Source organism: Barbatula barbatula (genome assembly GCF_947034865.1).
Source record: "Barbatula barbatula genome assembly, chromosome: 11".
Taxonomy (NCBI): domain Eukaryota; kingdom Metazoa; phylum Chordata; class Actinopteri; order Cypriniformes; family Nemacheilidae; genus Barbatula; species Barbatula barbatula.
The window spans coordinates 15,263,286-15,287,553 of record NC_136774.1 but is presented as its reverse complement, the minus strand read 5'-3'; the positions used below and the strand labels follow the sequence as shown (position 1 = coordinate 15,287,553).

The 24,268-nt window shown below is 38.8% G+C and overlaps 3 protein-coding genes across 7 annotated transcripts; all 3 read left to right on the top strand.

Annotated features, from left to right (window-relative positions):
• Positions 1-590: 590 nt before the first annotated feature.
• amt (aminomethyltransferase) lies at positions 591-5,352 on the top strand. The gene is made up of 11 exons (XM_079468470.1): positions 591-743; positions 891-956; positions 1,055-1,204; positions 1,822-1,989; positions 2,161-2,241; positions 2,640-2,771; positions 3,020-3,098; positions 3,250-3,395; positions 3,629-3,809; positions 3,890-4,045; positions 4,385-5,352. The coding sequence occupies exons 3-11, from the start codon at positions 1,094-1,096 to the stop codon at positions 4,561-4,563; spliced, it is 1,233 nt and encodes a 410-aa protein (XP_079324596.1). The 5' UTR covers positions 591-743; positions 891-956; positions 1,055-1,093; the 3' UTR covers positions 4,564-5,352.
• A 66-nt stretch (positions 5,353-5,418) lies between these two features.
• ifrd2 (interferon-related developmental regulator 2) lies at positions 5,419-12,356 on the top strand. The gene is made up of 12 exons (XM_079467418.1): positions 5,419-6,048; positions 8,621-8,734; positions 8,826-8,907; positions 9,076-9,200; positions 9,408-9,565; positions 9,669-9,722; positions 9,801-9,979; positions 10,154-10,262; positions 10,360-10,494; positions 10,616-10,744; positions 10,865-10,957; positions 11,188-12,356. Exons 1-12 carry the CDS (start codon positions 6,000-6,002, stop codon positions 11,266-11,268), a joined length of 1,308 nt encoding a protein of 435 aa, XP_079323544.1. The 5' UTR covers positions 5,419-5,999; the 3' UTR covers positions 11,269-12,356.
• An 83-nt stretch (positions 12,357-12,439) lies between these two features.
• LOC306900432 (acylamino-acid-releasing enzyme) lies at positions 12,440-21,640 on the top strand. Of its 5 annotated transcripts, XM_079467413.1 has the most exons (26): positions 12,440-12,606; positions 13,017-13,188; positions 13,370-13,695; positions 13,780-13,846; positions 14,110-14,513; positions 15,496-15,628; positions 15,746-15,872; positions 15,950-16,025; positions 16,131-16,206; positions 16,676-16,815; positions 16,898-17,032; positions 17,179-17,270; positions 17,484-17,521; positions 17,653-17,774; positions 17,867-17,927; positions 18,005-18,099; positions 18,240-18,309; positions 18,405-18,490; positions 18,581-18,719; positions 18,969-19,052; positions 19,132-19,212; positions 19,440-19,528; positions 19,622-19,815; positions 19,903-20,005; positions 20,127-20,233; positions 20,855-21,640. In XM_079467413.1, the coding sequence occupies exons 1-26, from the start codon at positions 12,559-12,561 to the stop codon at positions 20,955-20,957; spliced, it is 3,168 nt and encodes a 1,055-aa protein (XP_079323539.1). In that variant the 5' UTR covers positions 12,440-12,558; the 3' UTR covers positions 20,958-21,640. The 5 variants fall into 5 exon arrangements, with proteins under 5 accessions (XP_079323539.1, XP_079323540.1, XP_079323541.1 ...); XM_079467414.1 differs by lacking the exons at positions 12,440-12,606; positions 13,017-13,188 and having other exon boundaries at positions 13,616-13,695; positions 13,787-13,846; XM_079467415.1 differs by lacking the exons at positions 12,440-12,606; positions 13,017-13,188; positions 13,370-13,695 and having other exon boundaries at positions 13,794-13,846; positions 14,039-14,513.
• The last annotated feature ends 2,628 nt before the right edge of the window (positions 21,641-24,268 follow it).

Here is a 24,268-nt window from a genome sequence, read left to right as displayed (position 1 = left end):
AATCTCAGTCAGGTCTCGGTCACTAACAAATGCTGGTGGAGGAGAAGGAGTGGACTTCATGGTCACTCCCACCACTTAAAAGAAAACAACACATGTATGCGTGTAAAAGGTGATTACAACATGTTTGAATAATATCAACAGAAAAGTACAATTTCATGGATTTTATTTATTTAAAAGTGAAATATGGTCCAAGACTATATACACCATTCATACATTGTTTGCTTCGTGTGATAATAATTTTTGGAAGACTTCTCTTCTACACCTTGAAGATCCCATTATTTACAAAACCAAAAAACAAGTGGTCTCAAGTAAAAATGTACGTAGATCTGGTCACATTTATATCCTTTGTCCCAGATACATATTGAAACTTCATGCAATTTTGTAGTAGGCCTATACATTTTAACTTTGTAAACCGTTGGTACCTCTTTGTTTACACTTACCCTCTCATATGGTGTCTTCATCAAACGCTAAACGATGCGTGTTTGTTGTTGACAAACAATCTTTGAAACTCTACTGTCCGTTTGTTTGTTAGTTAGTTGTTTCATATAGTCTAAAACGATCTGGGTCCGTCTCGTCCGACTGGCACCTCTATCCCCCAAACACAGTTCTAAGTCCCCACACCTAAAATAGCTGCAGCCTCATGAACGAGAAGCTTGTTATTTATAGATTTTGGGCTAAACAATCGTTCAGTAACATGCGGACTGTACATACACTACAGAAGAAACGGACAAAATATTCCACAAGTGAGTTTAAGATTATTAACGTGCATTCGGTATGATTTAAAAATGTATAATTGTATAATAAAAAATTATATCGTTCTCCTTACTAAAAAGATTCACGTGTATAATCGGGTTTGAGTATTGTTTTTTGTCACTGCTTTCACGCGCTAGAGTTTTATTGGATCCTCCCGTTGAGATACAAGTTGCTACAGTGGAGTGTTTCAAAAGCACGTGAAGGTAAGGCATTCCAACTACATTTCCCAGAATTCTCCGAATCCTTGTTTTGCAGGGACGAGTTCAAACGAGCTGACGGCTTGAGCGTGATTTCATCGCAGGGTTGATTTGAACCGAGCTTGGGCTGAAACTGATCAACGATGCTTGCTCGGGTTTTTGCAAACGGACTCGGACATCGAGTTTTAAGAGAAAGCCCACGGACTGTCGGGCTCGGTGTAACGGGGCGGCAGGACAGGCAAGCTTCTACAGAGGTAACTCACGGAACTGGGATCGTAAACTTCACGGACTGTTAAAACGCATCGAAACGACCATAACCCGTTTATCAAAACCTAACAATGTATAAAATGTGTTTTCTATAAAGTACTTATTACAGGAATGGTTTCACTTGACTCTTTGAGACTTTGGGGGATGTGATCGTTAATTGTTAGGGTTTGGGATATTTGCAGTCCCATTTGTACTGTGTCTTATTGGACTGTGTGTTGTTCATGCACGAGGAACACTGTATCCTCTCGCTCGAGCTCATCCACACGAGGACATTTTAACGTCACGAAAGCGTCCATCCGTGAAGTCAAAGTCTCTCTCTCGCTCTCTCTCGCTCTCTCTCTCTCGCTCTCAGAGACTTAGGCTACTTGGTTGACTTTGGACTGGGTATGTGAACTTTTAATAGCTAATGCGTCTTTGTGCAAGGTGACAGAGTCCAGCTCTGGAGGTCAAAGGTCATAGTACAGTTAGCTGATTCATTGAGGATTGGTATAATTAATTGGTATAATAATATGGTATTATGAAATCAACGCTTGGTTTTGTACTTCATACAGCTTCATTAAATGATGAGAGGATTCCATTTGCATTGCAAACTCTCTTTTTGTAGGTGGTTACGAAGAAGACCCAGTTGCATGACTTCCACAAGGCTCAGGGTGGTAAGATGGTGGAGTTTGCGGGATGGAGCATGCCAGTACAGTACAAAGACAGCCACATTGCCTCCCATATGCACACACGAGAGCACTGCTCCATCTTTGATGTCAGTCATATGCTGCAGGTCAGTGTGTGGACTTTTAATTGTACTGCCTTGGAGCTCAACCGGTAATTTATTTTTTGGCTAAATGTAATCTTCAAATGAGATATTTGCTTAAGAGTTTTATTTTATCTCTTATTATCTGGCTTGTTAATCGGATCTGTGAGTTTGAAATATTTGTTGTTTTCTCCTCAGACTAAAGTCTATGGAAAAGACAGAGTTAAGTTCATGGAGTCTCTGATCATTGGAGACGTTGCTGAATTAAAAGACAACCAGGTAATATACACAGAGAAAGTCCAGAATATGTCCTTTCTGTGTGAGAGTCTGATGCTTAACAGAGGCATTGTGGAGATGTCAAGCTTATACATAAATTATTTATTTTTCTGTAATAATTAAGATGCATTATCACAGACAGCATCATAGGCATACAGAAAAGTCATAATAGTAAATACAATTCAAGTCTTAATTTAATTAGTGAAACATTAAAGCCAAATGTGTTTGTTTTTTTAGACAATATCACAAAATATTACACCTTTATCTAATATTAAATAGCAATAAAATGTTTTATGTGATGCTATAAATTAGCCCTGCCTGTCAACTTTTCCCACTTTTCATTTTCTTAATAAATAATATTTAGCAATGTTACACTTTTTATGCTATACTTTTTCTTCTAGGGCACCCTCTCCCTCTTTACAAACGCCAAGGGAGGAATCATGGATGATCTTATTGTGACCAAGACAGATCAGGGGTACCTTTATGTTGTCTCAAATGCTGGCTGCGCAGACAAAGACTCTGCTCATATGCTGGTCAGTAACAGTTCTCATGTTTGTACATGTATGCAGAATGCTTGCTTTGGATTGGCTGATTTGTGACATACAAAAATGAATACTATGTGTAATGTGGAAGTTGCTAAATAAGCCCTTTCTCTGTTATACAAGTCATTATGAAGCAGTTACCTTAGATGCCAGAAGAGGATGTTTAAAACTGATATTGCGGCTTATAGTATTGTGAGAATCGTATGCTCTTTATATCAGTTTGTGTGTTTTGATTATAGGACCGAATGCACGAGTTTAAATCAGCAGGTCATGATGTCGATCTGGAGTTTATGGAAGAAAGTTTGATTGCACTGCAGGGTAAGTCAGACGATCATACATGGTGTATGCATTATGCACATTATGTGTCTGTGATATACTTTTGTGAAAAAACAACCCACATGTATGTTATTAAAAGTACTTAATACATTTTCTTGTTTTTGATTGTGTGTGTTTAATAATGTGAATTCAGGTCCATCAATGGCTCAGGTTCTGCAAAAACGTGTCTGTGATGACCTTACTAAGTTGACCTTTATGACCAGTGTTTTGACCCCAGTCTTTGGCATCCAGGGGTGTAGGGTCACACGCTGTGGATATACAGGAGAGGATGGAGTTGAGGTCAGTGTAAATGCAATTCATAGTGTAGATAAAATAATGCAGTTTTTAAAAAAAAAACTTTTTACAGACATGATGTTTTTGCATGTCAATACTAAATCCTAAATCTTTTTTGTTTTTCTGATATGCAAGTATTTTATTTAAAATGTCAAACTTCCTATAAATTACACATGTGCTGACCATTAAATCAAAACCAGCCTTGTGATATTTCTGACATGCTCTGTGTATGTATATAGATATCCGTACCAGGTGCAGATGTTGTTTCACTGACTGTGAAGCTGTTAGCCGACAGTGAAGTAAAACTTGCTGGTCTTGCTGCCAGGGACAGTCTAAGGCTGGAGGCGGGGCTTTGTCTCTATGGCAATGACATTGACGAGACCACCACACCTGTGGAAGCAACTCTTGTCTGGACAATAGGTACATGATATATTATGCTTTCTGTAATTCACCTTCAAACCTTAAATTGTGTGTCAATCCATTTATGATTTTGTGTTAAGGTAAGCGCCGTCGGCAGGCACGAGATTTCCCTGGTGCTGACATCATTGTTCCACAAATAAAGGCAAAGACTCAGAGAAAGAGAGTGGGCCTGATTTCTACAGGACCGCCTGTCAGACAACACACGCCCATACTCTCCTCTGATGGAAGGGTTATAGGTACAAATGCATTCACAATGGCTGGAATTTTAAGTAACCGTTTACCCTAAATATCGAGAACCTTTTAATTCATATGCCCTGATAACTTTATTTATTCTATATAACAAAAGCACCGTATGATAATGCTGCATAAGGTCATACCCTTTACTTACAGAACAGAACTAATTTAATTTATTACATGTTAGGCCAGGTTCGACTTCAGTGAAACTAAACTTAATTTGTTCTTATATTTATTGTGACAAGATTGAATCAGCATTGTAGCTCAGCTGCCATTATTAGTCTCAGTTCTTGAGCGCCACCTCATTTTTCCACTTTAATGTTTCCACCCACTTTATTTAGGTGAGGTCACCAGTGGATGCCCCTCCCCCTGCCTGAAACAAAATATTGCCATGGGCTACGTGGAAGCTGGCTTCAGTAAAGTAGGTACACCAATCCAGGTGGAAGTGAGGAAAAAAGCAATACCAGCTGTTGTCTGCAAGATGCCTTTTGTGCATACCAACTACTACACCGGGCAGTAGCCTTACAGACTATAAACTGATTACACGACCTGTTTTTGCGGGACGGACAGTCACCTGCCTGCTGATAGTATTTGGGGTAAAAGTCAATGCCACTGAATACAAAACCAAAATGACAGATTATGTAAAGAGCGACATATAAACATTCCATGAAATTGCACATTTTAAGCAGTTACATGTGTAACAAAGAAAAATAAATTCCACAATTGTTTTAAACTCTGTAAAACTTTCATTAGATTATGGTAAAATAATAAATATAGGCTACAGTTGAATATAGATACAGTTGAAGTGGTATTTGACCATTTGCTGTTTGTGTGCGAGTTAGATTTGTATTGTGTTTTCACATTAACATAAAGCACTTGCACATGTTTATTTGGGTGGGTGTGGGAAGGTGACATCTGTTTTAACTACTACTGAAAAAAAGTTTATTTCAATAATTCTAGATGTGTCGTTTGCCACATTAATTGTGTTTCCTGTGTTATTTTTAGTGCTGTGTGTATGGCAATAAGACAATTAATCTGAAATATAATTTAAAAAGTGACCCCTTTCTCAGTTTATATGTTGAAATATTAATGATCGTCATGTTTAACTTATCAAGTCTTTTTGTAAAAAAAACATTTTCATGTGAGTTTCCTATGCCGAATTAAACATTTATATCCTTTTATAAATCTTTACCTGATTGTTAGTTTTTCAAAAACAGTAAAAATGTATTTTATACCTAACAGTGTTTTAAGTACTGTTTGTGTTTGTAATTACCCAATTATTTTGAGTAATAAAGTCGGAATTGTTTAATTATTTGCACTCAATTACTTTTTTGTAAAATTATTTTATGTGTAAGATATTCAAATGAAAATCTGTGGGATGCGCAGTCTGGGCACAAACTTTCTTTTGCCGTCTGCGCAAGCCAAACATTTCTAAACAGCTGATTATTTCACTGTTATCTTGGGAGTTGTAGTTCTTAATTCCTGTGCTCTCGTTGCGACCCTCAACCGGAAGCCCCACAGAGAACTACATTGCCCAAAACGGACACGAGCCTGGCAAATCAGAGAGGTGGAGCGTGCCGGGTGTGTGCGAGCCGTTACCGAGGAAGATGGTGGAATCTGGAGCAGCAACGTGCACGATACTCCTTCCCAAACATTTCCAAACACATTTTCCATCACAACCTGGCATTCGATATCGGTTACCTGGGGACAATCATAGATAATACCTACCAAAAACTCGTAAGAACTAAGATTTTTATTTCGAAGCGAGGTACACATAACATTTGTAGTGCTTGAAACGTTGGGCCAAACAGCACAGACCTGTGTTTTGATGCTCTGGGAAGGATATATCGGCAAATATTGTTGACCATCAGATTCTGACTACAAATCGTTATTCTATAATATTTCCATCTTTTGAGCTTTGTTTTTTTACTGGAGTTAACTGTGTAGACTGTCAGCATGCCACGGAGCAAAAAAGGGAAACGCGGCGGTACCGGTTCAAGTAAAGGTGAGTTTAACCTGTGTCATTTCATTCAGTAACCATATAACTATCGCTGTACAGCAACATGTATTAAGAATAACAATGTGTATAGACAGTTCGAATGTACCGTCGTGTTTAAAATTAGCCATGTTTTGTCATTCTTGAATGAAACCATGAACCAGCCACGCCGTACTCCAAGTTAGTAGTTTCGACTTTTTGTTGCCTTCTAGTTTAAAGGCGTGAAAGAGCGAAACAGTGAGCCATTTTCAAGTAGGCCTAAAATTGCAACTTTTACAAGCATACGGTTACCACATGTGGTCTACTTGCTGTTGTGGCTCTGCACCCCGCAAGTTTCGCATAATTTATTTAAATGGCCATTAGACTTCCATTGTTTACAATAAAGTATGCTAGAACGTTCTGTTGTTGATGGTGTTATTTAGTAGTTGTTGCACAGCCTATATCCATAAAGAGTACGAATAGAAGAAAAGTGATTGACTGTCACAGTCCAGCCTACAGCATGAAAGATGAAGCTCACGCCAGCCCGGTATATTTAGCCCGAGCGTCACGAACACCGAAGCGAGGCCTTCTTTAGTTCACCCTACACGACGTAAACGGGCTATACAATCAAATGGATGTTTTATTGTTTCTACGGTTCTCGTTAAAGGGATACTTCCCCCTAAAATGAAAATCCTGTCATTATTTACCCACTCTCGAGTTGTTCCAAATCTGTATAAACATAAAAGACATTTTGAAGAAAGTAGGACAGCAAACCGTTCTTGGCCAAACCGTTGTATTTTTTCCTACTATGGCAGTCAAAAGGGGAGCAAAGTCTGTCTGGTTATAAGCATTCTTCCAAATATCTTTCTCGGGTGTTCATCAGAACAAAGATAACACATAGATTGTGAACAACTCAAAGGTGACTAAATGACAGATTTTTGGGTGAAGTATCCCTTTAAGTTGAAGTGGTCAATAGTGCCTGTCAGGTGCTGCGTTCCCACACTAGAGCTATTCAAACCAGATACTGGATTTGAAAAGCTGTGTGAAGTCATCTGGCAAATGCAGGCATGGCCAAAACGATGTGTCTTGTGGCAGAGTGCTGAAACATCATTTTGACCAGTGTATTTGTCACAATTTTTGGTTCTGACTGAAGTTTACAAATGTTTTTGGTGCATTTGTAGCACGGTGTGTGATGCATATCCACCATGAATATGAATATCCATGGTTTGTTTTGAAAGACATTTGAGACCTTATAATTCCAGGAGCATTTGTTGTCGACTGACTTCCCCCCCACAGTTTAAAGCGAATGGTTCACCTATAGTTTTGGACCACAGAAGGAGAACGTTTAAATATAAAACTGCTGCTTAGTGCAAAAACAATGAATGGGGACGCTTAAACACTCAAATCGTCATTTATTCTGTCTTCTTCCTGTTCATTGTGAGCAGGTTCACTTCGACAGGAAGTGCTTCAGCTGCAGTTGTCAAAGACTGCCCTGTCACGTTCAGGTAGCGTGACCTCTGGCCATCCTGAATATAACCTCATCCCTCTCATCCCTTAAAAACTATTTTATAATTAAAAAGAGCTGCATGTGAATGTCCATTCATATCTGCTTGTTCACATTCCCATTCCCATGTTTGTCTGGATGTCACAGATGACTTGAGAGAACTATAATTCCCCAGAAGCAACCATCACTTCCAAAGCTGTGATGTATTTTACGTGAGTGCTGACATCATGTCACACATTCTCTGTAGGTCTTTATTTAGTGACAGCTTCTGGAGAGTTCTGGAGCTCAAGTCAAAATTTTTAAGCTAACATTTTCGCCCCCTTTTGAATTCACATTGTCAGGTTTGTTTTCATTGCTTCCCCACCCTTCTATACTACATATTTCACATGTTTCTTATGCTACATGCACGCCTGCTTCCCATCATATCGCAGCTGATCCAATATCTCTGTGTTATTAAAGAAGATAAATTGCCCACAGCAAATGATCTTTGACTACTACAATGCCCATTTTAAAATACACATTGTTCTTAGTTTATGACACCACTTATGAAAATCATCTAAGATTACACTAACATTATGTTTGATTAAAAAGTCAAATCCAGACTAAAAGCTTTGTGATTCTAGGGATTTCATTGAATCTCTTCCAAACTTTGAACTGCACATCTTTCCAGAAGATTGAGTTGATCATTAACTAAAAAGATGTGATTCAGTAAAGTGGATCAGTGGAGACAGAGAGATCATGATTGTTTCAAAGAGGATTAATTCTGTGTGTCTGAGAGGACACGCATCTAAATGGTTTTACATTGTCTTGCCTAGTTTTTGTAAACTTACTATTTACATCCAACTATTCTTGTTCAATTTAAATTCAATGGCACATGGTGTTTTGCAATGCCACGCGTGTTTGTTTTCTCTGAGTGCTAAAGTGACTTTAAGCAGAAGGTCGAGGTACATGATCTGTGTGGACAGCTGAAATACACGTCATCTCTCTCTAACACATACATACATTGCCTTCGCACTTCGCATTAAAAACCCTCTCATTGTCCATTTTCTGTGTTAAGTATCTGCATCTCTACATCTTGTGTCTCTCTTTCTGTCTTAGGGAAAAATGGGGTGAGAGGCGAGTCTGGTGTGAGTGATGATGATTTAGCATCTGATGTGCTCAGTCACTACAGCAGTGCCAGTGAAAGCGCATCCGTTCTGGAGGAGGGCTCGGGTACACATTTACACATGTTTAAAAATACTCTTAATGATGTATGGCTGTAGTGCATCATGGGGAAAATGAAAAACTGTGCTGTACTGCGTAGGTGAGGTGGTGGATGAGCAAACCGCTCAGGAGGAAACCGAAGACAAACTCAAGCAATGCATTGACAATCTAATGGACAAAAGGTATCAACACGCACCTTTAAAATGCATAAATATCATAGCCTGTAACAAATGCAATGCATGCAGACATTAAACCACAGGTCTGGTGCAGGTCAAATCAAGTGCAAAATAAACCAAGTCGTGACTTGCTCTTTTTCTTTGTTTGTTTTCTTGTCTGTCTCTGTGTTTCAGTGCTAAGAACCGTATGGCGGCATTAGAAAGTCTGCGTTTGGCATTTTCTTCCAGAGTCCTGTACGACTTCTTATTGGAGAGGCGCTTCACCATCAGTGACTGTCTGGATAGGAGTTTAAGGAAAGGTGGGCATTAGGATATAGGGGGAATTCAGGTTGATTGGGACGCTTTTTGACATTCAACTCAATGTTCCCCCTACATGTTTTGTCTTACGTTGAAGATGAATTTGAAGTTTCATCAACCTTGCTAAATACTGAGAACCATTTTTGTAAAATGTATGATAAGGGCAGCTAAAACATATTTGAAGCAGTCTCGCTGCTGTCACTCTCTAGGTGGAGGAGATGAGCAGGCAGCTGCTGCTACGGTCTGTTCTCTCTTGTGCTTGCAACTCGGTGGAGGTGTGGAAGGTGAGGAGGGCTTTAAGATTCTCCGCCCCGTCCTCAGCTCCATCCTGATTGACAGCTCAGCAAGCCTGTCAGCACGACAGAGTGTAAGTGATGTCTAAAACATGCCTATATGCTTGCTTTAAATTTGATCCATAGCAGTGATTTGATCTTTTTAAAATACTTTACATTTTTTTCATGTTTTGTCAGTGTGCTCGAGCTCTTGGTATGTGCTGCTATGTGTCGGCATCAGATGATGCAGAGGTATGATCAGTTGTGGTCACCAGACAAATCCTAAGCATTTTGTGAATTGCAGATTAATATTTATAGTTTTCTTTTCAGGACCTTGTAAAATCTATTGGTCATTTGGAGACAGTGTTTGTGGGTGCATATCCTCTGGGTGATGGCTCCCTGCCTTCAGTTAAAGCTGGAATCCCTGCTCTCCACAGCGCCGCCCTGCAATCCTGGGCACTGCTCGCTACCCTCTGCCCTGCATCACGCATCAACAGTATTCTTAACCAGTGAGTTTGCATACTTGTGTGTACACCGTCAACAGTCTGTAACCTGGCTTTGTTGTGAGATGACTTCGCAAGATAATGTAATCTTAAACAAGTCTAAATTCCATGTCGTGTCTCAAAAGCCATTACAATAATGGCTTCAAATGATAACTTTGTCTGTAATCTGATCGTTTTCAGTCACTTGCCACATCTACATGCATGTTTAGTGAGCAGTGACGTGAACTTCAGGATTGCTGTAGGGGAGACCATCGCTCTACTCTATGAACTTGGACGTGACATCGATCAGGTGCATTTCAAAATAGGGTTGAATGTTATGACTGTATGTTTATAATTGCCAAAATCGGTGTATGTTAGCTCTGTTTATATTGTTGGTTGTGTTTTAGGAGTTTGAGTACGAGGACTGTGACGCGTTGTGTGACAGTCTGAAGAGTCTAGCGACTGATGGAAATAAGCATCGTGCTAAAAATGACCGGAGGAAACAACGGTCCATTTTCAGGGAGGTGCTGAACTACATTGAGGTACGCAAACAACAAACCCTGACCTCATAGTGATCACACTCTAGCTTTTCTATTTTCAAATGAACAATTCATATTTTTCAATACTATGATAAAAAAATTAAGAGAAAAATCTGGTTTTTAGAATGATGATTTCACAGAGGAAAAGATTCAATTTGGAACTGAGGCAATCTACATTGATGGCTGGATGCGTCACAGGATTTATGATGCCTTGAAGGAGGTGCTTGAGTCTGGAGTCAGACACCACCTACAGGTTAGATGGACCATCTGCAAGTTTTACAATTTTCCCTGGTTATCATTTTACCTTTGCTTTAAAATAGATTCTTATTCCCTTTGTACAATGTATTATTAATGTGAAAAAATTTGTTTTTAGTTCAATCCACTGCTGAGGGATATTTTTGGGCTTGGACCGCCTCTCATCCTGGATGCTGCTGTCAAATCGAGCAAGATATCCCGCACAGAGAGGGTAATATTTAAGCTTTTCACATATAAATGTATCCGTGACCAGCTTGGAATGTTTCAGTTGATACTAGTCTTATTTTGAATATCAATGTCTGAGTCAACGTAGAACTTAATTTTGATCTGGTAAGAAAATGCGAACTTAAGCATGTGTGTTCCATGTAAAGTTTCTTATTAGTGTAGCACCGGTATGTGTTTGTGTGCACATTGATGTAAATTTGGTCTGTCCCTTCACAGCATCTGTTTAACTCTGCTGCATTCAAAGCTCGGACTAAGCTAAGGAACAAAGTGAGGGACAAACGTGCTGATGTGATGTGAGGATTGCAATGATAATGAAGCAGCAGAGAGAGGAACACTACATCCTCCAAACCCTTTCGGTGCACTTGAAGTTACAGATGAACTAACAAGCCAGAGACTTGACAACAAGAATATTTGACTATGTGCAGGTGTGAAAGACTGGGCGTGTGCACGTGTGTATGTGGTGTGTTTTATTTTTATTTAACATCACAGTGTTTGAAATCTAGGAATTCTACATTTAAAGAAACATGAAATGATGAATCTTTATAACAACCTATTGTAAGGCTGTTTTCAGCTTTTCTGTTAAAACCTGTTTTACCTCTTGGATTATGAAGTTTTTGTCAAAAGAAAAAGTTTTTTTATCATGAAAACATCACAACTTTTTACAACTCTGCAGTGAAAAAGAGGAATTGTTTATAGTTTTTCTATATGCATTTTATAAATGATATGAGATGATGCACCTATGATCTCAATGCAAAATACATAATTGACTACAGAGTGCCAGAGTTTTTGTAAACAGTTCTGCTAAATTTCTCTCACTGCCACTAAATCTAGCCATCATTTGCATTGTAACACTGCTGCTAGAATTGTGTGGTTATATTGGCTAACTTTCTACACCAAACTAAGATCATGTTTTGTACAATTTTAAAATCTTTCTAAATATCGTTGTCACGTTATCATGGAAAGTATTGGATGCAACAGGATGTTTGCAAGATAAACTATAAATAAATGGGGTAATGAATTGTCCTGAACTTAGATTTGAAAGCTTTCTTAACAGAAGCACATGTCTTTTTATGTAAGGTGGCTGAAGAAAGGAACTATCAAGGAAAATGTGTAACAGAAGCACATGTCTTTTCTAATAGGTGACATTTCACAGTGAGATGATATTTGTTAACGTTTAAGCTAACAGAAACTGAACTATAGTTTGACAGAAATTTTCATGCTTGGTTTATAGAAGATTTATTACGCGTTTTAATACATTACAAAACACTGGTTAATAAGTATGTGCGTATAAAAGGGGCGTGTTAATTACAGGTAAACGCCCAATGAACTAACATTAACAAAGATAAATAAATGCTGAAAGAGGGTTGATTTGTTGTGTTTGCACGTTAGCTAGTGCATTTACTGATGTTAAGAAATACAACGTGTTTACAAAGAGCGAGAAAAACAGCACTTTTAAATTGTTATTCAGGATCACTGTAAATTGCAGGACTGTAAATTGCAGGACTCCTATTTTGAAAACTCCGAAGTCTCTTATTTCTTGAGCTCTCGCGTGATTAAAGTCAAAACAAGTCTCGGGGCTACTAGCAGATGACAAATTTAGTCAAAATGTTCAGCCATTCAAGTCAACACACAGAGGTAAACTCAAGTTCTATTGTAAATGTATGTCAGCCGTATATTTCAATAATGGCATATAGCGCTACAGGTCACAGTTTGCAGCAGCGGCAGGACGCGACCAGCTGCAGACCTGCTGATCGGCCTCTGACTGGAGGAGAAACCTCTCAAAGGATCAATTTGTTAGAAAGTTTATTCTGTTGATGAATTGCCACAATTAATTATATTTTGTTCAGGAAGAATCAAGTTAAAGCTTGTAGTGTAAATTCTTGCATTTTTAGATAGATCTGTGTCAAAGCAAGCATAATTTTGCCCAAATGTGTTTATTTAAAACCCATCAATGATCATTTTAAAACATCTGTGTTTTATACTTGAAACAAATTCATATTTATTTATTAACTACGTTCAAGTGATGGTTATTTGACATTTGATAGCTACACAAAACTATTTTGCGAGGAGAGCAGCAGCCAGTTGTTCAGAAATGCCAGGAATGTTGTTCGCTGTACCATTGTCCGTATTGTGGGCCAGAGATGTTCAAACCCACCATCAAAAGCAAGTGTCTGAAACATTTACAGGGTCATCGACGAAGAGCAGTACAACACAAAGGCACGTATTGAACATTATACTGTACATAATGAATACAATTATTCCTTTACATTCCATTTATATTGTACATTTAAAATAAGGATACAGTGCAAGGTTATTCTGTATTTAATTACAAGTTTCATCTTGACTACATTCTAAAACAATTATTTTATTTGTTGTATTTGATTCTTTTTTCTCCTAGAGTTCCTTGTATTCAAATGTCATTTAAAGTGCAGAGCTGCTCCACACTTTCACTGTGTCAGCTGCACATCCACCTTTATGAGGAAAGATGGATTTTTAAAACATCTGGTGATGTGCGAGAACAAAAAAAATAAGATAATGGTGGTAGAGGTTAAATCCGAGGAGTGTACTTTTGCATTGGAGCCTTTTACCACAGTTTCACATAGAGCTAGCAGTGTTGAAGAGATGCCTGTCAATGAAGGGTGCAAAAGCCTGATTATTGAGGACATCACTCAGAACATCTGTAAAAGAAAAGAGAATCTTGTGGAACACTTGTACCCTGAAAAGGTTAGAAACATACATTTCTATTATTCATTTATTATTATGCACTGAAAAATCTATTCATTTGATATAAATAATGATGTCTTACAGTCTACAGATGAATACATGGCAGGCCAGGGACAAACAGATGAGCATTCAGTGAGCAACGGGCCAACAGGTAAAAACTGCCCGCCAACAGAATCTGAAAGAGAGTTATCACATAGCTCTGATGTATGAGTTTAGTTCACGTTCTATTACTAGAGACCAGATCACAGAAATAGATTTTCCCAACATTTTGGGCAAACAGATTTTCCCTTCTGGATGTAATGTTTTCATGCATGCCTTTGTGTTTTGATCTAATTCCACCTAGATAAACTTTCTCTTCTTTCACTTTGGGAAAAAAAGCGTCTGCTTAATGACTAAATGTCTTCTTCATCATAGAAGAAAGAGAGATTATGGATGAGCATGTGAGCACAGCTAAGGCCCCTATGGATGAAGAAAATCATTTATTCCCCTCAGTGGTAGATATGCGTGTCTCTGTAGGGGATCACAGTGTGTTGAACACTGCTCAGAACCCTCAACCCTCAAAGACTGATGTTGCCTTACAGACTTTTGTAAATGAGATCTTCTCTGGACATACACCTGTTGAATTCAAGGCCCCACATAGGTCCAGATCTGATGCACAAGATCTGTGTCCTTTCTGTGGTTTAATGCTGAACAGGAAGAATCTGCAGGTACATTTAAAACGAAGGCACCCAGAGCAAGTGTCAAGCCTGGAGAAACCTGCTCCTTCTCAGTTAAAAACATCAAAACAACATAGACTCCCATTACGGAAACAACGGAAGGTGAGAAAAGGAGAAAGTCATGTTTTGGGATGCTATGTAGTTCTGTTCTGTTTTTCATCCTTAAAAGGGGTTAACTTATTTGTATACTATAAATATTGTAAAAATAATATTTGAACAAATATAAATAATAATAGCACATTGTTTCAAATGAATGAGTTTAGCAGGTACAGTGTTGTGTTCATATTGAATGCTAATTTAGACATTCTCAAAGTAAAGAACGGGGTGGACAGATCCAATGTACTGTTTTCAAAAGCAACACCCAGAATGCTTTGCATCTGACACTATTCATTTAAACTCGGTATTGATTACTCAAGAAACGACTCAATGCTGTCACGGCGAGCGTTACTTTGTAGTGTCGAAAGTGTTGTTCATAAATCGGAACCCCCGCCGAGCTCGCAAAATGGTCGCGTCTGGTCCGCGGATGAAATGAAACCCACCGACGTTTACTCCAAAAATCCGATCTCGGGTCGCGACTTTCTGTCACAAGTCACCGCACACTCCACAAGACAATCGTGGATTACTTTCGGTGACATGGACTGCGGTTTCTTCGCGGTGCTTATTGTATTGAGTTATATTTCGGTTGCGCTCATCTGATCTGCTGTGTGATACACTTAACGTTACTCGCTTTTATTGGCGTGTTGCTTTGATTCACATGAATGTGTTGGATAAGCATTCCGTACGCGTAAAATCGCTGACTCGTTTTTCTTATTAGTGCGTTCAAACGAATTGGATAACGTGAGTTATCTTATATGTTGCTAAATGAGTCCTAAAATTAGAATAACTTATATCAAAGTGACAGTTCTCTATCTGAATACTCAAAGACTTACTACCTGTAAGATAGACCGTTTTTAACATTATGCAAATAAGTTAAAGAATTAAGTTACATCAATAGCGTGAGCCCAGGCTCACATTTGTTTACACCTTTTATTTGATGTCCTTTTCTGTTTGTGTTGACTCACGCTTCATGTGTTTGTGATTGCAGATTGCAATGGAGAGTGAGATCAGAGATGTGTTCAGACACTGTATCAGGTTTCCTGTACCCATTTCTGCCTCTGTGGTCTCCGATGAGCCGGTGGACGCTGCCGGTGAAAAGCGGTGCATTACTGTATTGACCTGTGAGTCTAATGCCAACTGCTTCTAACAACACTGAATCTGTCTTAGCTTGATGGACCATTTATATAGTCTAGTGAATGCAAATACGTCACTTATATAAAACTCTCTCATTCCTTTAGGTTGGAGTCAGTGTGATTTGGAGAGGGGTTGTAAACTGGGTTTCACTCAGAGGTGGAATCTACTGTGTAAACGTGACACAATAGAGCATGTGCTACCATCTGGGATGAGCACACAAATACACGGAGAGTAAGAGAAACACGGACACACAGAAGGAAGAGAGTCCTTCATTAATAATCAACATACTATGACCTGTCACTTTTTAGGTTGCTTAGCTGCATGTCTCCTTCTGGGATGTCCCGAGCTGTCATTAGGGAAGAGGCGGGACATCAGCACTTGGAGGTGATGGTTGATTTACATTTTGCAAGGGTGCTACAAGACCCCGCTCATTTGCGGACCGCATGGTTGATGTCTTTGATAGTATATTTCCTTTTTTACTGTTGGTAGATTTGGGGCCAAAATGGTTTGGAGAAGAGTTTGGACCTCACAGCTTTGGAAAAACACGGAAAGGTTTATGAAGATGGTGAGAGACAACTTCTGGGTCATTCCGTGTCAACTCAACCAGAGGTCATTCGCTCGAATTCTTGACTTTTACAGAAGCTAGACCAACATCAGTAGTGATAGAAGACCAAATATAAAATACCACCGACGAATAGTTAATAAGTATTTAATTAATTTTGTAAAGGTAGGTAAAAATGACACGAGAAATAATTTTATTATAATTTTATTTTTACAGAGAGATTGGTATTCTGTAAGTAAATCTGTTCATTTTAGCCATCCTTTATTCATTTTTAAGTTGTCACAATTGGCATAAAATGCATTAAGGACATTTTTTGTGTTCTTTTTACAAAATTTGCATGCCTCCAGAACCATTAGAGATCGGTGACACAGAATGACCCTTTTGCTGTACGTGTTTTCTATCACAGCGTTTAAACTACAGGTGTAACATCTATACACGAGGACGAGTTTTATCATGCTTTATTCATTTTTAGCTCAGTTTGGATGTCTAGCTTGGTCACCATGTGAAAAGAAGTTGCTCTATGTGGCTGAGAAGAAGAGGGTGGAGACATTAGGGCATTCATCATTTGCATCGACCAATGAGGATGGAGGCCAGGTGTTGCTGGAAGAACAGGTGAGATGAGCAACTTTTGCTAGTTTGTCTTAACATTGTCTCCAGACTGAGTACTTTGGGTTTGGACGTGTGTGATTGTCAGGATAAAAGCGTTTATGTCGAAGACTGGGGAGAGGGGCTTCTGGGTAAAAGCTGTCCCGTGTTGTGTGTAGCTGATCTCAGTAAACGGGCTGTCATTGTTTATGCTGGAGTGCCTCCTCATATATCACCAGGACAGGTGAGCCAGAGATCTTTATATCTTACTATCTTTATTTTCTTTGTCCGTCTGTTATACCGTAATGGCTGTTATATAATATATAAAAATTCACGTTTTTTGTAGATTGTAATAACTTAAAAACTGTACTTATAATTGTTCTTTTCCAGGCTCTGTGGGCACCTTATGGAAGGGGAATTGTTTTTGTGGGCCAATGGAATGAGCCGTTCAGACTGGGCCTGAAGTTTTGCTCAAACCGCAGGTAAGGGTCAGATTGTTACTCCCAACAATAGCTGGTATTTTGTGTTTTCAGTATTCCTAATTAAACAAAATATAAGGCATGTTAAATACAAAAACCAAGATGGCAGTCCCAGCCCAAAAATGTAATTTCACTTACTCACGCTTATTTTGGGGGTAACAATTTCTTTAAACGTACAGTATAAAATTTGTTGTTAATTGTTCTTTTTTGTTCCAGGTCAGCTTTTTACTACCTGGATATGAAGGGAAACTGTGGTAAGATTCTTAATAGCACATACTGAGTGTATATGCAGTTGTAATGTGTGTATGTCTGTTTACTGTTTATTCTTTATATGATGACTAAACAACTCTCTGTGTCCTCTACCTTCTCTATTATTCACAACCAGAGTGTTTGTCATCTGACCGCCTCTCGGTTTCAAGCCCTCGAATGAGTCCAGACATGTGCTGGATCGTGTACTTGGAGGGACAGATGTTTGGACCACATCATCAGTGCCTGAAAATGATGCTGGTGAGAATACGAAATATAAAAGCATAAGATAATTAAGGAATGTCTAAGACAAGCTTCGGAGTCTTAATTAAAAGCCCTGTTTTATCTTTTAGTATGACATGAAAAACAGAACCTCATCAGTTTTGGTTGATGTGGTCAGGAGAGCCGAAAAAGGTACAGAAGATGAAAACACACACATCCACATGTTTAAGTCGTTTGCGTTTTGATATTGATGTCATATCCTCTGACAGGTCAATTTGCTGGTATATATGAACAGTTGCCAACTCAGTGCTGGTCTAAAGACAGCGAGAGAGTCTTCTTCAGCAGTGCATGTGAAAACAGTAAGGTAAACTAAATGCAAACCATTGAGCATTAAACATATAAGTGTTGTCTGTATGCATTGATTTAAAATATGATAAATTCAAAACTTATTGCAGTCAACAAAATGTGTGTGTTCATGTTGTAGCAATGTGTCTGTTGTATTAGGCTGTGTTCTCAGTGGAGAGGAGCACAGGAAGAGTCACACAAGTGTGCGGGACAGACGGTCTTAGACTGGGTAATGTTGTGTTTACATGAGTATTGTCTGATAAAAGCCGTGTTTTGATTTTATTACTCGGGGTGACAGTCATTGTGTGTGTTGTGTCTGGTTAGATGATTTTGGAAGTGTGCAGCTGTTGACGATACAGAAAGATCTGATGGTGATGAGCTGCTCGTCTCCAAATCAGCCTCCCTGCCTGGTACACACACAATGGTCATCTTTTCTGTACAAATGAATATTTCGATATATATTTATATATATATATTTTCAATATATATTTCTTCTGCAGAAAGTCGGCTTTCTCTCGTCGGTCGATCAGGCTGAGGACATGCAACTTTGTAATCTGGGTGGAGCGCATGTTTATGGGGGATTTGATTGGCAGCCTATGTTGATAAAGCCCCCTTCACAGGAGGAGAACCATCAGTTCTGTGAGTAGCATGAATGCATCATTAACAAAGACATAGTGTCATAAACACCTGTAGCTGTTATGTTGTTGTGGGTCACTCAGTAGCTGTTTTATCAGTTATTGCCAAGTTATTGTTGTGACTTAACTTTTATGAATTTGGTAATGTAACCTATAACTTGCCTAAAATCCAAAACAGTATCTTTTCTCAACTATGCCACATTGCTTTTTTGGGGGGATTTTTTTCCATCTGAACCCTTCACCCTCTCTATAGCTGGTTTAAATTTTGGAGCGATTTTATTGAAGCCATATAGCCCCCCAGAAGGAAGAAAAACTCCTCTGGTGGTGAATATACATGGTAAGGGCAATACATTTTATTTATCCACATAATGTTTTTTATCAGACATCAGTGATCAGTGAATTGTTTGTTTATGTAGGTGGTCCTCACGCTCATTTTGCTGCGGAATGGAACGCCACAGCCACTGCTTTAACCAAACTGGGTTTTGCCGTTCTAATGGGTGAGTGTAGAGATAGCAGAGACTACAGTCATTGTAATCTAGTTTGGTACAGTTAAAAGAGACAATCACAGCACTCGATATGGTTACTGTTGGAATGGTATGGTTGGAATGGATCTTACTGACTTCCTTAAAGGGACTTTGTGTGTCATTTAAAAGTTTCTGTCACGGTTAGAGAATACAAATCAGCAAGCCACAATTTTGTTTTTGTGTATGTGTCTGACTGACAGTTAACTACAGAGGTTCCACTGGGTTTGGTCAGGACAGCATAGAGTGTCTCCTTGGAAATGTCGGCAGTCAGGATGTCAAAGATGTTCAGGTGTGTACACTCAATACGGAACACATATTCAGGCATTACTGTTGCTATGTTTATATGTTGTTAATTTGTCCTCGTCTCCTCCCTGCTTTCCAGAGAGCAGTGTTGTGCGCCTTGCAGAATGAGGCAAGTCTTGATCCTGATAGAGTGGTTGTGATGGGCGGCTCTCACGGAGGCTTCTTGGCCTGCCACCTGATTGGTCAGTATCCGGATTACTACAAAGCATGTGCAGCAAGGAACCCCGTTATCAATGCAGCCACACTTCTGGGAACCAGTGACATTGTAGACTGGTAACAACATTAATTTAATTAAATTAAAGTTCATAAGTAATCTTGCTAAGAAATGTTGACTGTAGACATTTGTATTACCCATTACAGGAGATATTCCTCTGTTGGATTTCAGTATGCATTTGACCGGCTGCCCACACCGCAATCCCTCACTGCCATGCTTGAGAAGTCCCCAATAATACATGCTGCACAGGTACACACACATACGAAAAACGTATGTATTGGATGACATGTGTCAATGCCATGTATACTTATTAATAATTGCAGATGTGGGTTAACCTTAAATTGGATCCTTCTCTGTGTGTTCTTTTTAGATCCGTGCTCCTGTGTTGTTGATGCTGGGGGCCAGAGACAGAAGAGTATCACCATACCAGGGTCTGGAGCTCTACAAAGCACTGAAGAGCAGGAATATACCTGTCAGGTACACACACATATCAACATTAATTTTACAGTATACATTGCATCAGAATAGAATAGAATACATTAGTCTTAACATTTCTTAAAATGGACAAACGTAAGTCATAGAACATCCCAAAAAACATCTGTCAGATGTGTTCGTACTCCAATAATTTAGAGAGCAGGATAGAAGAACGCATGCTGTGACATAGGACCCCACCTTCAGACAGACTGTCCATTTGAAATCCCAATGGATCAGTGTTGATTGTTTTCCAGACCTTTTGTTTAGTGAAATAAACAAACAACAATAATAATGATAAACTAAAAATATTTTGATTTAAGGCACTTTTTGTAATGCCTTTGTAAAGCCTGCCAGATGCTTTATTCATCTCACAATATTCTGTCTTTAATCTATATTATTTTGGGGCTTTTAACAAATATGAATATGCTATAAGAAGTGATCGGATCATTTTCCTTTTTACTGTGTATATGGATACAGCACTCTTTAAACATTAAGATTAGCGTTGGCAATCGATAAAAACCCATATCAGTCAAACAATAGTACATTTTTAAGAGTTTTACTCTGGTCTCTATCATAGACTTTGTCTTAACCTCTCTCTTTTCTTTGTATCTTTCTGTCTCTTAGGTTACTGTGGTACAGTGATGAGGGTCACTCGCTGTCTAAAGTCACCACTCAGTCTGACTGCTTCCTCAACATCGTTTTGTGGTTCAGAGAGCATTTAAACTGACTTGACACACATTACTCATGAAAATAGTCATGAGGGGATTTTTCTGTCGGCACTTATTGTGTTTGACATTGTTGCCAAAACTGAATGGAAATGTTGCAGCGAACTTGAAGTGACAGATTATTTATGTTGCTGACCACTAGGGGTCAGACCTGTCAATGGTAAATGGTACTGTCAATGGAAAGGTTGGGGGTCAGATGCCATTGGATGGAATCATTATGTTAAGAAATCTGAGCTCATGTACTGTGATGTTGAACGTTCTCTCTTTTGTTTAGAGTCATACCTTGTCAAAAGTTTACCGCTCAATTTTTTTAATGGATAGTGGTTATCATGACAGTATTTTTCGATTCTATTTTTGGCTTTAAAATATAAAAACATGATTAAAAATGTTTTATAGATTACAAATGTATCTGTGGACGTATTTAACATTCCGGCATGTTTATATGATTCAAGAGAGAATTGTGTGACATTAACTGAATTCCAGGTGCATATGCAATGGTGAGTCTAGTTCTTCGTAAAATCTCTAAGAAAGGGTCCTTTCTGTTAAAGATTCCTTTATTTTTCATAGTTTCGTAACAGTTTGGTCCTATGAAGACCTAACCACAAAATCCTCTTTGACAGATTTATTCATATCTTATGGTTCTGTCGTGAATTCTGTCATGAATTATAAATGCTTAAATTTCTTGATTTGTGTAGTTTACTTGATTTGTGTGTTGAACACGAGCCAGCCTAATGTTACAGTGTTTTATGGCTGATTGTAGCATATGGATTTTCAATACGCTGACAGTCCCTAGGGGCAGATTGCTTTATACCCCGTTAGAGTTATGATTGCAATGCTAATGACCCAGAGAGAGAGTGAACACGGCAGGTCACCTGAGACCACTGCCGCTGTGTATGTGTGTGTGTTGATCTTTTGATCGGGTTTAGTTTCTGTAGGTGGGTCAAATATCACCAAAGTCCTGACTATAATCTCTCTCTCTCTCTCTCTCTCTCTCTCTCTCTCTCATTCTTAGTCAACACTATTGGCGTAGTTGTCATACGCCAAACGTACTAAATACAAACATTACTATTGTAAAGAATATTTTACCTTTTCATGCATGCATTTTGACCGTTTCAGTCAGGAATTGTATTTATTTCTTTATTTGTTGTCTATTTTTAATGCTTTTATTACAAGATTTAAACTTTTTTACACATATTTTTCAAAAAGATTCAGTTTGTAAAATATGAAGAAACTGTAGTTGTCCACTGCAGTTACCTTGGATGTCTAAGTATGAAATGGTTAAATAAATGGGGCGAGGGTCCTAAAGAAGTGAGGAAGGAAGTTACAAAACGAGGATAAATTTACATGCGAAATACAATCCCACCATTCTTTTTTTCCTCAGCTTAGATGCTATTTGAGAAATCAAATACACAATCACCCAAAAAAGCTGAAAATCACTGCCAGGGGGTAAAACTCAGATAAAAGGCATGATGAAATCAGAGAAAGAAAATGAAACTTCAAGTAGGTTTAAGGTCACATCTTCAGACCCCAGTGCTCACTCCCAATGGAATATAGGATAAATGGGTTGAAAGTAAAACATTAAAATGGTGTTCAAGAGAGAGAGAGATTGTTTAAAAGATTGTGGTTGAAGTGAATGAGACAGAATGGACCAGTCATGAATGAATAAATATCCATGGGTGTTTGTGTTTGGACGGCAGGTTCTGGACAAAATTTTACTTGCGCAGGAGAAACATTAAGAGCATCCACCTGTGTGTGATTTTGGTTTTAGTGTTGGGTGGGAAATGCAATACTGCTTTGGGTGAACCGTCTCGGTGAAATGTTGTTTAGTGTTTAGTCGAACAATTCTTCTCCCTCTCCTCCCTGACGCTTCCATTCGTGGGCTTGTCCGCTCTGTTGTCACCGTAATAGATGAGTCCATTAGGTGCCCTGGGCAGGGGAAGTAATCGGTCAGAGAGTAAACTGGGTAAAAAGGCCAAAACTGTCACCAAAAACCTTAAGCATCACCACTTTATTTGATGGACTATGTTTAACGCCCTCCTCTCACTCTTTCTCTCACTTTCTCTCACTATACATTTCTGTCGTCATCCCTCAAACACTCTGTTTGCCATGTAACTCTGTTGTTTCTATGGGATGGAGCGATAGAATATCTGGTGACGTTTAAAGAACTGACGATCCTGTCGGCATTTGTGTGTTATGGCTGGGACATGTAGAGAGGCAGGGTGCTGAAACAATGTGTATGTTCTGGAAGAAAAAACAAATATAGGCCTAGCAATTCACCAATTTATAATTTTCTAGTGAACAGATAAGAACCAGAAACGTATGAGAAATTATATGCAGGAGTGAATAAGCAACTGCATACATTCTTCTCTTGTAAGTTTAAGTGTGTATGTGAGAGTGTTTGACAGGGTGGGCAGGTCTGTAAGTTTCTTAGTTAAAGAGAGGCTTATGTCAATCGGTGACACTAACAATTCAGTGGGGCAGGGCTTGCAATCCTGTGCATACTCGCAGTTGAAAAGGGCTTAAAGAACAAAACTTGTGGTACAGTGGATTTCAGGTTTAATTGTTGATCCACAATATGTTATTTAATTCTGATTAGTGCCAGTGGTTGTAGAAATAGTCTTCCCGTATTTAAGTTGATAGGACTGTGGTCTTGCTATGACTGAAATCATCGCCGAGTGGCACGACTTCCGTAAACAGTCTTTGGTAGTGCATAACAGTGACTGATGGATATGTATTTTAGGTTTGAGAGTGTCATCATTTGATTTTGGGCATTGGGCTAACTTTGTTAGCAGATCTGGCAACCTTGATGTTTGCGTTTTGTAGTGATTTATGGTTTATTATATTCAGTAATTTGGAATTTATCATGTTTACATACAGTATAAAAAGGCTGTCTCTTACTGTTTTTTATGTAGACCACCCACACACAATTCCCTAATTGCCTTAGTGACACATCGTGTTTGAAGCTTACTCCTGTAAGGACTGCAGTTCATCCCAGAATATAGAAACCTGCACTGATATAAGTTTGTGTAGTCCTGATGGCATTAATAGAGATTGTTTTTTTACCATTCGGTTTAATTGAGGCGGTAGATCACTTATCATCCCCCACAGGTTGACCGGTTGTTGGTGGTATGATGTGTTTCTCCCCATATCTCATTTTATTTCTGATTGCCTCTCTTCCAGAGAATGTTGTTTATCCACCAGAGGTTTTTGGCTGTACATGACAAAGGTTTTTTTAATACCGATATAGCCGGAAGGTGGGATATGTCCAGAGAGTGTCTCTCTGTATCCGTTTTTTATTTAATAAGCGCACACT